Source organism: Rhineura floridana, chromosome 2 (genome assembly GCF_030035675.1).
Source record: "Rhineura floridana isolate rRhiFlo1 chromosome 2, rRhiFlo1.hap2, whole genome shotgun sequence".
Taxonomy (NCBI): domain Eukaryota; kingdom Metazoa; phylum Chordata; class Lepidosauria; order Squamata; family Rhineuridae; genus Rhineura; species Rhineura floridana.
In genome coordinates, this window is record NC_084481.1 from 161,541,143 (window position 1) to 161,557,834 (window position 16,692).

Consider the following 16,692-nt stretch of genomic DNA (forward strand, 5'->3'; position numbering starts at 1 on the left):
CTTCTTGCCTCTAATAGGATGTTTGTCAGTTTATCTGATGGAGCGCCTCCAGCGCCACCAACCATGCCGCCCAACAAGATCAGCCACACAGGACCTTCTCTCAATCCCGCCAACTAAAACAGCTAGGTTGGCGGGGACAAGAGAGAGGGCATTTTCAGTGGCGGCCCCCACTCTCTGGAACTCCCTCCCGTATGACCTTCGACATGCCCCTTCCCTGAATGTATTCTGCCAAGCTTTGAAGACCTGGCTCTTCAGACAGGCCTTTGGGACTTACGGGGAGGGTTAAATTTTTACGACCAATAGCCTACTACTCTGTACTGGAACTGTTTTATTGTTTTATTGTTATATTGTATTTTATGATGTATTTTATTATGATGTAATGTATTGTTGTTAAATTGTACGTCGCCTAGAGTGGCCATTGGCCAGATAGGCGACCCACAAATTAAATTATTATTATTATTATTGACTCTGCTCATTAACCACGCTGGCATCCTCTTGGCCCTGCTGGTACCTTTCCTGATCAGCGGTAAACGCTCCACTTGAACTTCTAATATTGTGTTTTTAAACAACACCCAAGCATTTTGGAGTAATTTGACCCTCTTGAGCTGCTGCGTTTCTACTGAATTAACCTTCCACAGGGCACTCCACAGCAAGGCATCACATTTTGATTTCAACAGGTGAGGAGATCTATAGGGGGCACACAATGCTTGACTATGGCATGTGATCTTATGATATGAGTTCAAGTGCTAACAATGTGAAGCTGAGACATTCTAGAGTAGGAGTCTTGCCAAAATGCATCAGAACAAGGCACAGAAAAATGAAAGTTCCAGCAAGGCAGTTACACCTGGAGGTATTTCTTCCTTCAAGCTTGTACATTAGAAAATATAGACACATTTCATCCGACACACATGCTGAGCCTGTGACCCCACAAGAATTCTCTTTTCCAGAGGCACTCAAGCAGCATAGTCTTACAAGATGTAGAAATGGACACTTCATTGAATCAATCTTTCAACCTCAGAAAAACAGAAATAAAATGAAGACGCAAGAAGAGCAACACAGGGAATGCTTATACTCTGATTAATCCAAAAGACCAAGTCACAGGAAGGATTCGGAGGAGGAATGGTCACTACATCCAAAGTTTCCAAGAGGCTTTAGATTGAACCAATTAAGCCTGCACATATAAAACCTATCTAGCAGAAACTGGTATACAATTAGGGCAGGCTTCTGGAAAACAAAAAGCAAGGTGTTTCAATGGTATATAATGTAACTTTAATTAAAATCCACACTTGTTCTATTGCCAGAGATATTCCTTTTTAAATATACAAACGTGTCTAGAGAATGGGGGGGGGGGAGAGAGAGCAGTTGCAAACTAGAAGCCACAGACACAGCCTAGAACATGAATAGATTATTGGACAACTGATTCAAAAGACACAGGACTTATGCAGAAAGGCACTGGACCATACTCCAGAGCTTGGAAGATTACTTTTAAAAGGTAAAGGTGTCCCCGCACTTATAGTGCGAGTCGTTTCCGACTCTTAGGGTGACGTCTTGCGACGTTTACTAGGCAAACCGTTTTGTATGGGGTGGGATTGCCAGTTCCTTCCCTGGCCTTTCTTTACCCCCCAGTGTATGCCGGGTACTCATTTTACCGACCACGGATGGATGGAAGGCTGAGTGGACCTCAACCCCTTTTACCAGAGATTCAACTTCCTCCTTCCGTTGGAATCGAACTCCAGCCGTGAGCAGAGCTTCGGCTGCGTTACCGCCGCTTACCACTCTGCGCCACGGAAGATTACTTTTAAAAAGTAATAAATTACAGTTACAATTAACATGGCCCAAAAAGTAGTAATTACCATTAAAATTACAACTGCTCTGAAAGTAACTGATTATTTTTTCTCAAAAGTAATCACTACAATTACATTTGTTACACCTACAAGGTGCTGGCCTTGGCTGCTGCACATCTAAGTAGCCTAAAACAACATTAAAAATAAACAAACACATACAGAGGTAGTAAAATAATGCTTTTTATCCATAAGATAACAGTGGTGGTCTCTTCGCTGGTAAGGGAGGTGGGGAGGGAGGCAGAGGCCACTACTCAGATCCTTGCATGTCAAACCAAGTGCAACCCCCCCCCCCCGCCAGCAAGCATAACCTCTCTCACTTAACCACCTCCCGGACCCTGCCCTGTCACCAACTAAGGGACTGTCACACAAGCAAACATTTCCCTCCAAGATGCAAAAAAGTTAAAATACTGCAAATGCAGCACAGTAGCCAGAGAGGGTGGTAACGCCACTTTGTTTGCCAAGTGCAAACACAGTATTCGCACGCACGCATGCACACACACACAGAGTCATCTTTCACCTCTACAGTTCTTTATCTCCATTCTGCTGCTGCCTCCTTCTCCTCCTTTATCCATGTTCTTGCCCTCCAGCTCCTTTTTCCCTCCACTCCATTCTTCACCACCTCCATCCATTTTTCTAAACAGTTGTTTTCTCCACTCCACCCCATCTCACTCTCCACCTCCTCCCTCGTTGCCTCCTACCCACCCACACAGCATGAGGGAAGAAGCCCAGTTTGAGGCACATGATTTTCATCCACAAATCAGAGGAGCAGAAGACTTCCCCTGCTTCTCCCCAGCAAGTAATGCCCAAATGTAATGCTGGAAACATTACAATTACTCCTCAAAAGTAATAAAATTACTCCTAGTTCTATTACAATAAAAACGTAAAGGAATTACCCACTTGTTGATCAAAAAAGTAATGAATTACAAGTAATTAGTCACTTGTAACTAATTACTTCCAAGCTCTGCCATGCTCATAGAGATTTGGGCCAGTCATGATCCCCAGCCTGCAAATGGCCAACAGGGTTAAATGTATTCAGTCAATTTGTGATTGGCTAAAGTGTTTATGTAAACCTCAGCTACGGTCATCTGCCCTAAAGATGTTTATAAAGTTCTTCAGCGAATGGTTGAAAACTGAACTAAGAACTAAATCCTCTTGAACCTGCCCACAAAACCTGCTGGGCGGAAAGCAGAGACAAAAACATGGTCAGTGTGTATAACAAAAATTAGCATCTGCTCTGTCCCAAACATAGCCAACGTCATGGACTACATCTGGCTCACATAATCTCAACTTGGCAAAAGATAATCACATTTCTGCACAGGCAGCAGCCTCTAAAATTGTTTCAAGCTATTAAACATTTGAGACATTTACTAATTTCCCATCCTTTCATAAATATTTATCATGGTATCCCTCCTTATAATAGTATCCTGCAATGAGCATTTGAAGACGCTGAGAGCTGCTTCAGATGTTAAAGATTATTTACAACTGGAACAGGTGTTGCCAGCCTTTGAGGCCCATGGGCACATTTACAAACTGGAGAAACCCTTATGGATCTACCATGCAACAACATGCAACAATTGTGCATATGCCTACAGGCTCATTTCCTTCCTACCTGCAAGCATTTAGCAGTGAAAAAGTGTTTTTGCTTCCTGCCCCCCAAGCCTAATTAAAGAATAGGGGGGGTGACCATACTGGAGTGTGCAGCTGGGGACGCAAGAGTTAACTTGCACAAGTCTAATTTCAGTGGGGATGGGATGGGAAGATGGGACCCTGGGAGTGTCAGAGAAGGCTTCTGAGAGCACATGTGTGCCCGCAGGCACTACCTTGGCAACCCATGACTTAAAGAGACAATGCATCAACATGATTGTGTGTTAGTCACATTTGTATCCCGCTCTTCCTACGAGGAGCTCAGGATGACTTACACAAGGTACACATACCATACATGCACGTCAGGACACTGCCAACGAATATGGCTCCTTTGCATATGAAAACGAGAGGAAGTCATTTCAACAGCTGTCTTTTTTCAAAGGCAACATCTGATGAGGGACTCCCTAAGTGCACATATGCTATGTGCACACACACACACTCTTGGAAAGCACCTCTTGATACAGGAGGCCTTTCAGTTGCTAGCCTTGATAAAAGACAATTGTTTAAATGCTTTGGGAAATTCATTTGAGTTAATAAATTCTTGTTCTGAACCTGCTTGAGGTTTTCCTCTTATTTTTGGTGCTGCTCCCCCCCCCCCCACCTAGCATGAGTACACTACAAATGCACGTGTGGTGAAATTAACATAGGTAGCCACTCCAAATGCAGCAGTCTATACCACAGGTACTCATTGTGTCACATGATGTGGTACTGTCCAGCCATTTCTTAATTCTGAACAGAGGTCATTGGTAATATCAACTTGGTCCTGGAAACAGATCTAAAATGTATAGGTAAAATAGCAATGATAGAATACCTCCCTATTCCATGGAACCCTGCACTAGGACAGCAAAAATGAATTAGGTATACCCTTTTGGTCAAACTTATCATTTTACTACTTTGGAAAAAATTTAAGAGAGTCCAACGATACAAACAATACTGTACATATTGCAGATTATAGAAATCAGATTGTTACAAGGCATATGGGAAGATGATACTGAACTATATGTCTAGCTCAACACAATGGTGTTTTTGAAGTTGAGAATATTGATACACCCGTGCCCCCTTAGACTTTTTGTTTTTCTTTTAGCTTGCTTTCTTGTTGTTTGGGTTGTTTGTTGCATTGTTATGAACTAAAAACAAAAATCAGTGACAGCATTAATTTAAAAAAAACAGATACAAACCAACCAACCAAGTATATATTCTCAATCTGTAACTTGTGAAATGGCCTGGATTCATCTGAAGAAAGATCTTCTGTTTGCTGCTCTGATGGAAGTCTCAGCCCCCCATGGCTGCATTTCAGTAAACAAACAAAACAACCCCCTCAAACTCAAATGTGTAAGAGACATGAGCAGGCTCCCATTATTTTATTTATTATTTATTTATAAAAATATTTGTATACCGCTATTTCATTAAAAACATCAAAGTTGTTTACAACATGTTTAAAACAACAGCAATCATAGAATAAAAAACATTAAAAATACAATAAAAACAAAGGTCAATTGTTGCGAAAAAGCATGTTCTTAATTGTCTGCATAAGCCTGGTGGAACAGAAAAGTTTTCAGCAGGTGCGTAAAAGTTAAAACAGAAGGTGCTTGCTGAAACTCTTTTGGCAGATCATTCCAGAGAACTGGGCTGAAGACACTGAAGGCTTGATTTTGTGTTGATATTAAATATGCCTCACCAGCTCAGGGGATGATCAAAGCCGCTCCTGCAGATCATCTCAGTGATCGAGCTGGGATATAAGGGTTCAGGGGGTCCCTAAGATACCCTAGACTAGCCTTTCCCAACTAGTGGGCCACCAGATGTTGTTGGACCACAACTCCTATCAGCCTCAGCCAGCATTGCCAATGGTCAGGAAAGATAGGAATTGTGGTCCAACAACATCTGGTGGCCCACTAGTTGGGAAAGGCTGCCCTAGACCTAAGTTGTTCAGGGTTTTGTAAATTAATACAAGGACCTTGAACCTGGCTCTAATTATCTCACTGGCTCTCACTGAAGGGTGTCTGCATGTACCAGCTTTGACCTGTACTTGTGAATATTCTCTATGTGTTGGAAAATACTAAACCAATCAAGCAAAGAGTAAAAATCCTGCATAACCAGAGCAACCAACAAGATTTGATCTTGTTTAAGAACAAGCATCACAGAGAATGAGTAAGGAAAAGTTTACTCAGTAAGAAGAGGCTACATTTACTGTAAGATCAGAGAAAAGGATACTTTACAACTATAGCAAAAAAAGCTCACCTTTATAATCTTTTCCACACCCGAGGAGCAGATCATGTAGGTGTGAGGATTAAATCGGACTTGATTCACAATGGAACGATGACCTTTCAACACCATAAAGGCACCATTAACCACCCTGCCGATTCCACCTGAAAAATGAGAGAACAGGTATTTCCATATCCCATAGCACTGAGACTGAAGTACTAGCTGGGTACATAAGCAAACATCACAATACTACTGGTAATAATTTCAAAGGCAGTGTCCATTCTGAGGCACACATGAATGTTTTCAACTTTATGCCTCAAAATCTATCTTGATGTTTCCCATCCTTACTAGTGAGTGGGGCTTGACTGCATGTATTCCTGCTGTGTGTTGCTCTTCCTTTCCCTCAATTTGTACTTTCCCGCCCACCATAAATCGCAGAAACCTGAGATCCCTTGTGGGCATCGGTGCAGGTCTTTGTTTACCTCTGCATGCCTTTTAATTTTTTTTTGTTTTTCTGAAATAAGTTTTTCCCGATATACCAGATCTGCACCAAAGAACTTTAAAAAAAAAAAATGTGCCAAGCCAAGCAAGGATTTGGAGTAACTGCATGAAGCGCTGTTGCTTTCTTTCCTCCCCTTTTCCTTACCAGCCTCCTGTAGCTGCAAGGGCAAATTTATTTGTAATATAGCTGTTTTGTGCGAGATCATTTCTGCACAAGAGAGCCGTTTTATCAATTAAAAAATTACAGCACATGCCTTCAGCCACAACCTGGTTATATCTTTTCCTTTGGACAGATGGAAATGAAGTGGAAGAAGGGGGTGTGGCTAACAGATGGCACACAGAGAAACATGCTGCACATGTAAAAAAAAACCCCACAGTGTGCTTCAGTGAATCCACAGTTGGACAACATGCCATTTTATATTGGATTTTCTTCCCTTATTGGATTATCTGCTGGTTGGGAAAATCTGAATTAGTGGCAGGAAAGTGTGGGCTGCCACTTAGATGAAGGGGAAGTTGTGTGGATGCTGCAAAAAGTTGAGATATCCACAGTAAACTCTGGTGTGGACAAGCCCAGTGACAGACAACATACCTCCATTAAGAACTCAAACACCACACCAAAATCCAAAATCCTCAGCCACAGCAAATGGCTATACATAGGCTCACTTTCCAAGCTAAGTTCTATCTCCAAGGTAATTGCCTCATCCTGTTTCCTCAAGCCACCAAGTCGAATAAAATCTCTGCTTCTGAGCAGCCAGAAGCAGCACTGACATTTCAAACTTTTATCTGAAGTCAGAGAGACTAGACACATGCTTGTTAAGTATTGAGACAATAATATCCACATGTGTTGCCCCGTATCGTTGGAACTTTTAGCTGAACTATATAGTGAGGTTTCTATAAAACTGACTTTTTAAAAAAGCAGTGCTCCATCAGAATAGGATAGGAAGAAAATGACATGCCAGATTTTCACAAGGCCTAAATTTGTTACATGAATGCAATGGGAAATCTTTTTTTGCCAACCTCTGGTGTTGAGGTTACTGATCATTCCCCCCACCAAAACCCAATAATTTGTTATTTTTCTCTTGTATTTGAAAGCTGTTTAAGATCCTTATATACACATGTTCACTTATACAAAGGATTAAGAAGCTGTGCCTCCCCCCCCCCGATGTTGCTGGAGTACAACTCCCATCATCCCAAACCATCAGCCATGCAGGCTTGGGCTGAAGACAGTTGGGAGTGCCACAACATCTGGAGGGCCACAGATTCCCTATCCCTGACCTGTACAATAAATATTGTTAATATTGTTGTTAATTTTTTATTATTTATCTACCCTTCACCCTGAGGTCCCAAGGTTTAAACAGTTAAACAATATTTTAAACAGTTTAATAACCCTTAAAAATTAAAAACAACTTACAATCACACATATCACTAATTTCTTATATAAGATCCAGATATCTTCATTCAAAATAGCATTTCTTGTGCTGCATGTTTATCACATTTTCTTAACAAGCTACATATTTGCAAGAAAATTCCACTCTCCTCACCCACCCAACACCACTTTGTGGAAAGCAGTTGCATGAGTATCATGGGCCAAACAACTCCCCTTCCCCATGAACAGTCAGTTTTTGATGATCGTATTTTCTTGATATTTTCTGGCCTCAGTGAATGTGTGCTCTGCTGCTGCATATAATACCCGGCACTACTTTTGGAGATTTTTTTTATATATACATATGAAAAGCAGAAAACCTAATCCTTATCCCACACCACTCCTTCTACCAAATTAGTCACTATTTCAGTAGCAGCAAGAAAAATCGCTTTGTCAAGGATGCCCTGACTCTGTATTAAGCCAGTGGTGAAATAGTAATCAAGATACAGTAAGCAAACATATATACCACACATACTTGTGGAAAGAAGCATATCAGTAACCAGTGTAAGGGCAACAGAATAGGCTGAAGATGTGAACGTTTGGTGGAGACATACAGCAGCATTTCTCACCAAGTGTAGCATCCAAATTCCTTCAGTCTGCCCCTCAGCAACTTCAGACACATGGATGCAACCATGTGTAAAGAGATAGTTGGGTATTCCATTTTACTACCCTGTTGGCACTAAATATTATCCAGAATGTACAGTAGTGTTGGCCTCAGCATAGATGGGAAGAAAAGCTATTTCCAGTTACGTACAGGCCAACACATGTGCACTTGTTTTTATGCAGTCTCTTGGTGGTTTACTAGTGGATTCGTCACTGTAATATTTATGGCAGATCCATTGCTTGATCCAGAAACAGGATTCCAGAGCGCTCTGTGTTAAGCGGAGACTAGTCCACCTCAGGGCTTACAGTAAGGAATTCTGGAAGGAAGAACACTGGTCTGTATGTAGCTGCAAGCAAGGCAAGAACTCTAACACAAACCTGCTATGTAATAAGCAGGCTGCGTTCTGCATTTTAATTTAAGTTAACCTGATTTTCATATCTGTTGTACTGATTTTAGATTGTTCTTATTTTATATGTTCTTACTGTATTATATTGTGTATTTTATTGTATTCTCTGTGTTCACCGCCCAGAGAGCTATTGCTAGTCGGGCGGTATAAAAGTCTAATAAATAATAATAATAATAATAATGTCTGTAAGAGTCTCAGGCTCTGAACAGTCACAAGCCTTTATCAAAGGAGAACTCTATTTACTAGATCATACAAATACAAGCCTGGGTTGGTTCAGCCACCAAGATCATGGAATCACAAGCAAGTCTTGACAATTACTTAAAAGTGCTGAAAGTACTGAAAAGAACCAGCTTCCTCCAGAAGGCCCTTTGACTGTAGTATTTGGCAGCACAGTTAAGATCTGATTTTAATGTATTTCAGTTTGGTCTCTCAGTCACACTGCTTAAGAAACAGATGTCTCTTGAAGCCCAGAAACAGGACATGAAGGAACTTTTGTTTTGTTTTAAAAACACCGTATCAGTAGTCAATAAGTAAACATTAGCAACCAAGACAATACACGTGGACCAACCCATGTTTATTTTTCTGTGTTTTATTTTAGGTGCCGTATTTTAAAATTGTCATGTACCCCACTCTGGGATTGTTTGTATCAATGAAGAGCACACAGTTATGTGAAAAATATGCTACCTGTCTTTCCCACCCCTTCAAGGCAAAAAGCAGCTAGTTGAGGGGCATGATTTTGATTAGAAAATTGATGGGTGAGGTTACATACATACGCCTCTATACTAATAAAAAAAGACCATGTAGTTGCATTTCAGGTTATATATAATTAGAGAGAGAGAGAGAGATGAGATGAGATTTCAGCACTTCAAAGTAGACTCACATAGGATTCCAAGCTCCACTGAGTGTACACAAAGATAGGCAAGTACAGGATTGCAGTCCCAACATGCTAATGTTCCAGAAGACCACTTTTCCTAGCATTATGAACTTAATTTGGAAGATTCCACATAAACACTCACCTGCTTCTGGATCCGGAGGAATTCTCCACATGTATAAATTGAAGTCATCAGAGCCAGAGAGGATGTACTGTTAGAGATGATAATACTAGTAAGTTACAACAAAACCACCAGTAAGGCAACCCTTGTAATATACATATTTGGGAGATTCCAGTAGCTTTATTATATGATGAAATGCGTGCGTGTGTGCGCCTAGCTAAGCACTGAAGATTTAAAATACATTAAAAAATATAAAGACCAGGAATTATTAACCTGGGACACAGGGAAAGAAAGCTACAAAAATTAAAGGGTACAATCCAGTGCACATTTACTTGCCAGTCCCAATGAAATTACACCCATAAAAATCACACTGCACATGTCAAACACCCACCCTGTTTTATTTTTTAAAAAAATATTATTTATTTGCTTTAACACTAATGGAGTTCTCTCCCAAATTCACTGATTCAATATGCTCACTGCATGACAGATTTACCAAGTCCCACATATCTATAATTTTAAAAGCTTCCTCAAAGTACATTACTAGTCTGTTTAGCTGGAAAATGAAAAGAAAAAGAAAAACACAGTTACACTTAACAAATGAATTTGCAAGCACTGCAGAGGTAGGAAAGTGCTAGCAAGCTGGACATTTCCTAACACAATGTAAAAAGTTCTGCAAAGAGCTGGAGCGTGGTTAGAAGAAAGCAAGCAGAATGCCCGAGAATAGCTTTAGGGGATACAGAAAGTTGCATATTTCACAATATTTGACCAATCTGTGGAACCTGCAATCCAAAAAGCATTCCTTCGGTTTGTACCAAAGGCACAAAACAGAAGGAAAATAAGGTAAAGGTTTAGCATAGTTTTAACCCCTTACAAGACATTGGTACGCCTTTAATCAGAGAACACTTGTTTCTGTTTTTTATTTTATAGGCAATAGCTAAAGTATTAGACTAATAACTAGACAATTAGGCCAAGTAAATTAGATTGAGTACAAAGAGGGTGAAGAACCTGCATTCTTAAAGAATGCGAAACAAAAGGAAACAAAAAGTAATAGAGAAGGAAAACAAAAACTTTGTAGGTTCGTAGTGCAGGTAACCTTTCTTTATAGATTGGAGAGGAGGAGCATTCTCCTCTTGCATTTTATGCCAGGGTGGGGAACCTTTTGCAGGCAGAGGGGTGCATTACATGGTGGAATGCAGTTGGTAGCGACATTCCAACAGTGGGTGGGGCCACATGTCATACCACCCCTTCTCAGCTCTCATGCCCCCCTAGGTGATCTATACAGCTCAGCTGTGGAGGAGGGGTATTTTCTTCCCCATTGTGGTACAATAGGCAGAAAGATTTAAAGCTTTCCTGCTTTGCATGCTGCAGCAGGCATAAGAAGAAGCCAGTTTGCTGGGGCTCTCATCCCTTGTTTATGTTTTCCTGTACTCACATAGTGCCTACATGTGCAATTATTCAAATTCACTAATAGGCAAAATGCAGATCTTCACCCTTGGCTGTTTTGCCCAACTTGGATGTGCTCATTCTCATTGCAAAAAGATTTTATCTTCACCCTAAACAAAATTCTCAAAATGTCAAGTCAAATTGTTCAGGCACGGTAGCCTAGCTGCCAAACTACCCCCCTGCCCCATTGCATAAGCAACCCCCTTTCAGGTGGCATTTTATAGACCTGTGCTCTTAAGAGGACAGCTTCCCGGGAACAGCACAGCCAGTGGAGTCCCTTCCGGCACATGGTAGCAATGTCCAAAACAGGATCTAGCATAGAAAGTCGCTTAGGCTGTAGATGTGAATGCAGCCTGCATAAGTTAATGACAACTAAAAAGAACCTTGCACTAACAAATATACCCTGCCAAATAGAAAGTCACTGTGGTGGAGGGGCAGGTCTCATCTCCATGGTGACACGGAGGGGGTGGAGCAAAGCAGAGATGTGGCCTCTGGACTATGTCTATATGCATACTCTGACAATACTGAGATCCTCTCCTGCCCTGGCGAAGCAGTGAGGACAGAGAGGGGCAGGACGAGGGGAACAGTGCGGCTTTAAAACAAGCGACTGGGGAGGAAGGAACACTGAAGGAGGGGCTTTTCTCCTTGTTAAAAGAGATGGGTACGACACAGAAGTTGACACAGGCACAACAGAGCCTTTCCCAGCTCCCTTCTTGCTGTATTCAGACCCCTGCTGTGGTTTAAAATCAAGACTTTCCCCCCCTCAGTGGTCCTCCATTCCTGCTTTGCTCAAACGCCTGCTGTTGGTTAAAATGGGGTGTGTGTTGAAAGAGGGCTGAAGAATCGGAGGGGGAGGAAGCATGGAAATGGGGATGGTCTGTGTGCCAAGGAGGGGTGAGGAAATGAGAGAGGAGGGCTGAGGGTGAAAAGGGAGTTGTAAAAAAGGAGGGAGGCAGCAGCATGGGAATGGGGGTGAAGATGAAACCAGGTACAAAGAGGGCTGAAGAATAGTGGTGGCTTCCTAACTGGGCAGAAGGTGAAAAGGGTGCTTAATAGAATGCGTGGGAGGCAGCAGAGGTTATCATGGGGGTAGAGGGGAAGACAGGAGTTCAAAGAATAGAAGAGAGAAGCAGCTTCAGAAATGGGGTTGAGAAGGTGAAGAGAGCTTAATAGTTATACGGGGTGGGAAGGGGAAGCTCTAGAGGGGTTATCCTGGTGGGAGTGGTGGGGGTTAGTGAGTAGACTGAGCAGGGGTAAAGTCTCTTGTGGGGTGTGTGGGGGTGTGTGCATACATACTGCAAGCTCTGTTCAGCTCTGGTACCAAGAACAAATATCCTATTTCAGAACATACTCAGAGGCAGGTTTTTTTGTTTAATTTTTGTATATGTTTTGTATACATGGTTCTGGCTGGTAGATCTTGGAGCTCTAGTAAAAAACAAAGTAGACTGACAAGCCTAAAATTAGCCAACCTGTTGCCTACGGGTTTTGAAGTAAAAATGAAGATCCATCTCTGTTCTTCTAGTCAGTTGTTCTTTAAGGCAATGGTCAATATTAACAGTGGTCAGAGAAACTAGTCTTGGAGGAGAATACGAAGATTTGCTAAGGTGCGTGGTCTCTTCAGCACTGAAGATATACAGGTCAGGCACAGTGCCCTGGTTCACAAGTACACCAAGTCAAATGTTGGCTTAGTAAGACAGCGCAGACTCCCAGAGAGGAGCTCATGGCTGCTTTGCTTGTCCCCAGGCCTTTTTGCTGTGGTGCTGTGCTGAGCCAAGCCAAGGCTTGGCTTAGTGTGTCATCCATTACCAGAGCTTGGTTACAGCTCGTGGTTACAGCTGAATAACAGGAACTAACTTTGGTTAGTGAGGAGAGAGCTTAACCACGAGCCCCGAGTTTGGACAATACGCTAAGCCAGGCAGAAAAAGGGCTGGAGAGGAGCAAAGCAGCTGCAAGTTCCTCTCCAGGAGAGAAGGTCTCACTAAGCCAAGGTTTGCCTTAGTGTGCCATGCAAACCAGGCCAAAGGCCAACGCTCCAGTGTGTGGCAACACAGTGTAGAGCAACACAAAGAAGAACCCCCCCCATGATTTTCTGCTTCCATCAGCCTTTCCAAACATTAAAGGATTGTGTTCAAACACAACATTAACAGTTTCTTTAAAAACATTCAGAATCATTCTATGAGCAAAGATATAAGTCATCCTCCATCTGTGACTTGCTGGGAAAAACTAAGAGGGGAGGGGAGAGGAGGGGAGGAGAGGAAAGGCTGTCATATGATAAGCTGCTGATTCAGAAGTTTGCCTTAGAAGGAAGAAAATTCCCAGGCGTGGTTCATAGCTGTTGCTGCACAAAGCAGCAATCCCAGACCTCTATAAACATACCTCAAATGTTTAGAATGAGCCATCCTCAGACTGCTGGCTCTGGTGCTTCTCGTCGTGCATGTCTTTGCCCTCCGCCCCTCCCTCCTCTGCCCCAAAAGGAGCAAACTACAGGCAACTTATGCAAGCTGGAATATGATCAGCATTGGTTACTGCAGTCATAATAGCAGTGGGTTTTGCACATTCTGGAATTCAGCCATCTATAGGAATACATTTTTCTTAACTACACTCAGTATCTTGAAGTTTTCATATTTCATAGTTTTTGCCAAATGCAAAGGATTAAAGAGGAAAATGAAAGCCAGTCCTTTTTTGTGAGGTCCATATTTTCTTGCTTCTTTTTGTACAAAGATGATTCATGATCATAAAGGGCCAAAGTACACTTTAGGTTAGCTTTATGTGCAAGTTTGTTGGTTTTTGTTTTTTAGTTTTTGCTTTTACACACACTGCCAGCGCATGGCTTCCAATTCTTATCAGGACCCTAGCATGGAGGTTAGGGGTGTTTTTAAACTCTTTACCCCCAAGTGTAACACCAAAAAAAACCCATCTACCCACAACAGCAATTTTGCACTTCAAAATTTGTTTTGACTAAGGCAACAAATGAACAAATGCCACTTGAAAAAATGGATAGCTTGCTTGAAACACCAGGGGTGGGAGAAGATTTGTCAGTTAAGCCAGTGCTTAATCTGCAGATGGAGGCCAGAAGCAGAGAGAATAGCAGCTTGCCTAAAGCCACCTACACTGTCATCAGCATGTGCAAAGTTTGAACTGAGGATTTCCTAAATTCACAGTTCCGTTTGGATTGCCATCTCCATATTCAAGTGCCCTTGAATATTTCCCTATACTCCCCACTCTGCCAAAAACAAACAAACCCCAAAACCAAAATCAAATATAGCAGGACTTGCAAAAGCTTCTCAAGTTGCTCCTCTGCATGAATGCTCAGTAGTCTTCAGCACAGCCAGCTCCCACTCTCAAAATAGTCATAAGAAGCAGATCAGCTTCCTTAGTTTACATCAGCTATGTAGAATTCCAGAATTTTAAAAGAAATATGAGGGGAAATGTGCTGAAAATTTCAATAATAACTTTAAAAAGGGATGTACCTCTTATTTGAAAGAACACATCCCACACACAAGAAAGTTGACAAAATATAATAATTGTTAATTAAGGCATAAAATTAGGGACAATGTTTTTGGAGACAAGAATCTTCTAAAAAGACATACAGTAAAGGTTTGCTAGTGAGGAAGTAGGAGTAAAGAGTTAGGGATAAAAACTATACCGTTAACATTCAAGTGTCCAGATTAATTCTCTCACTCTGAGCACTCAGAAAACACTTGGGGGGGGGATCCTAGCCTCTAGCTGTTTGAACAGTGTAAGTTATGTCAATATCAGAGTAGCCATGGCTATACTGTATATGCTTTCCACTTCATAATAGCCACTGCTGCCCCCCACTGACAGCACAAGGAAATTTCAGTGTTTCCCCTCAGCCTTGTGGCTATTCTCTTACGGGTATAAAGAATATATGTCTGTCTTAAGACCTTAATAAAGTCAAAATTAATCATTAAAAGTGCATTTAAAGATAATCAGAAAACCTTCCTATGGAATGTTTAGTTCATTGTTCCCTCATTCCCGTTTATTGAAGTACAACTGTTTCAAGCTAGGTTTGTGAATGGTTGCCCACATCTAGTTTATAGTTTCAAAACACAGGCATGTATGTCTGGCATGATTAAGGAGATCCTACCAGTTAAACCAGCAAGCAGCACCACTGCTGACAGGGAACTGATGTGGTATGAAGTAGTCAAATACTTACCCTTTTGGACTAAAGCTGACAACTTGTTTAATGTTTTCTACCCTGAACCTATGTTGCAAGCACATCCAAGATAAATTCCTAGTGCTGCAGAAATGTGTGAGCTTTTGAACTATGCAAAAATCTGTCTGCAAGGATGACTGGCAGGGAAAAAAAGAACCAATTCTGTTCTTAGGTGGCACCTAAGCAGGTCCCCGGTTTATTTATTTTTTAAAAAACCCAACAATGATGTGGAGTTGTTTTAGCCACTGCTCTTTCTAGGGGCACTGTGTTGAAAGGCAAAAACCAAAGCATCCTTATTCAGAGTCTCTCAGTGTGCAAAACTCGTCACAAGGAATGCTGGAACTCTGACTGGGAACGTTACTAGAGAGCAGCCCAGTGATTGCTGCATTCCTGAAGCTCTCCTGTACATGCATAATGTCAACAAAGGAGACTGGGTGGTGATGTAATGTCTGAGGACATGCCAGAGAGTCAAGATAATTTTTGTTTTATTCACAGAGCATACACTAACTCTTGCTTGAAAAAAGCAGTAAAGTAGTGTTTTTTATTATTAGAGCCCCCAGAACTTTGCTATGTCTACAGCAAAGTAAAACATTGATTTCAGAATTAATCAGGAAGGAAAGAGGCAACACTGGTCTAATACAAAAGAAGTTTCTTGTGAAGTTCTAGAAAATGACTCTTAAGGGTTCAGGATTCTAAAGAAATCCATGTTTCAGCAACACTTTCCTACTACTTTACTCACTTTTTATAATGAAAGAACATTAGTGTAGTTACAAAAAACTAGGCCCTCCCCTTCCAAGCCACCTAAACCAGATATCCTAAAGACCACTTTGCCTTCTCCTCTCTTCCTCATGGTGTCTAAACAAGTTATGCAAGTTCCCAACAGCAGTCATTTCTAATTTGTTACTTCCACCACTCCTTTCTCCACCATACTGGACATGGCCTTTCCTTTCCTCTCCATAACAAAGGAAAGCAATCCCCCCCCCAAGAAAATGAACACTCCTCACAATACACCCCAACAACACTCACACCTTACACACCACTCCTAAACACACCAAACTCACAGCACAAAAGTCACTACAAGGAGTAAAGGAAAAGATAACAGCCTCGGACGAAGGCAAGATTGAACTGGGGTGGGACCGGATGGAGCAGCCCGGGTCTTGACTCCTGTGCATTCTTGCCTTCAGATGCTAGATGGCGCTATAACCCACATGATGGCATGCTACCTGGAGAAAACCTCCCTTTCCAAGCCACCAAAACCAGATATCCTAAAGGCCACTTTCTTCTTTGCCTTCTCCTCCTCTCTTCCTCATGTTGTCTAAATAAGATATGGAAGTTCCCAACAGCAGTCATTTTTAATTTGTTACCTGCACCACTCTTTTCCTCACCGTACTGGACGTGACCTTTTCTTTCCTCTCCATAACAAAGGAAAACAATCCCCCCCCCCAAGAAAATGGTG

General features: G+C 41.7%; 1 protein-coding gene across 1 annotated transcript in view; it reads right to left on the minus strand.

Moving 5' to 3' along the window:
* The window catches only part of DCAF5 (DDB1 and CUL4 associated factor 5), a 67,764-nt gene that overhangs the window by 8,362 nt on the left and 42,710 nt on the right, over window positions 1–16,692 (minus strand). The window contains exons 7-8 of the mRNA XM_061611131.1: window positions 9,641–9,707; window positions 5,727–5,854 (exon numbers count right to left, since the gene is read on the minus strand). Coding sequence (XP_061467115.1) covers window positions 5,727–5,854; window positions 9,641–9,707 — 195 coding nt within the window. The remainder of the gene's footprint in view (window positions 1–5,726; window positions 5,855–9,640; window positions 9,708–16,692) is intronic.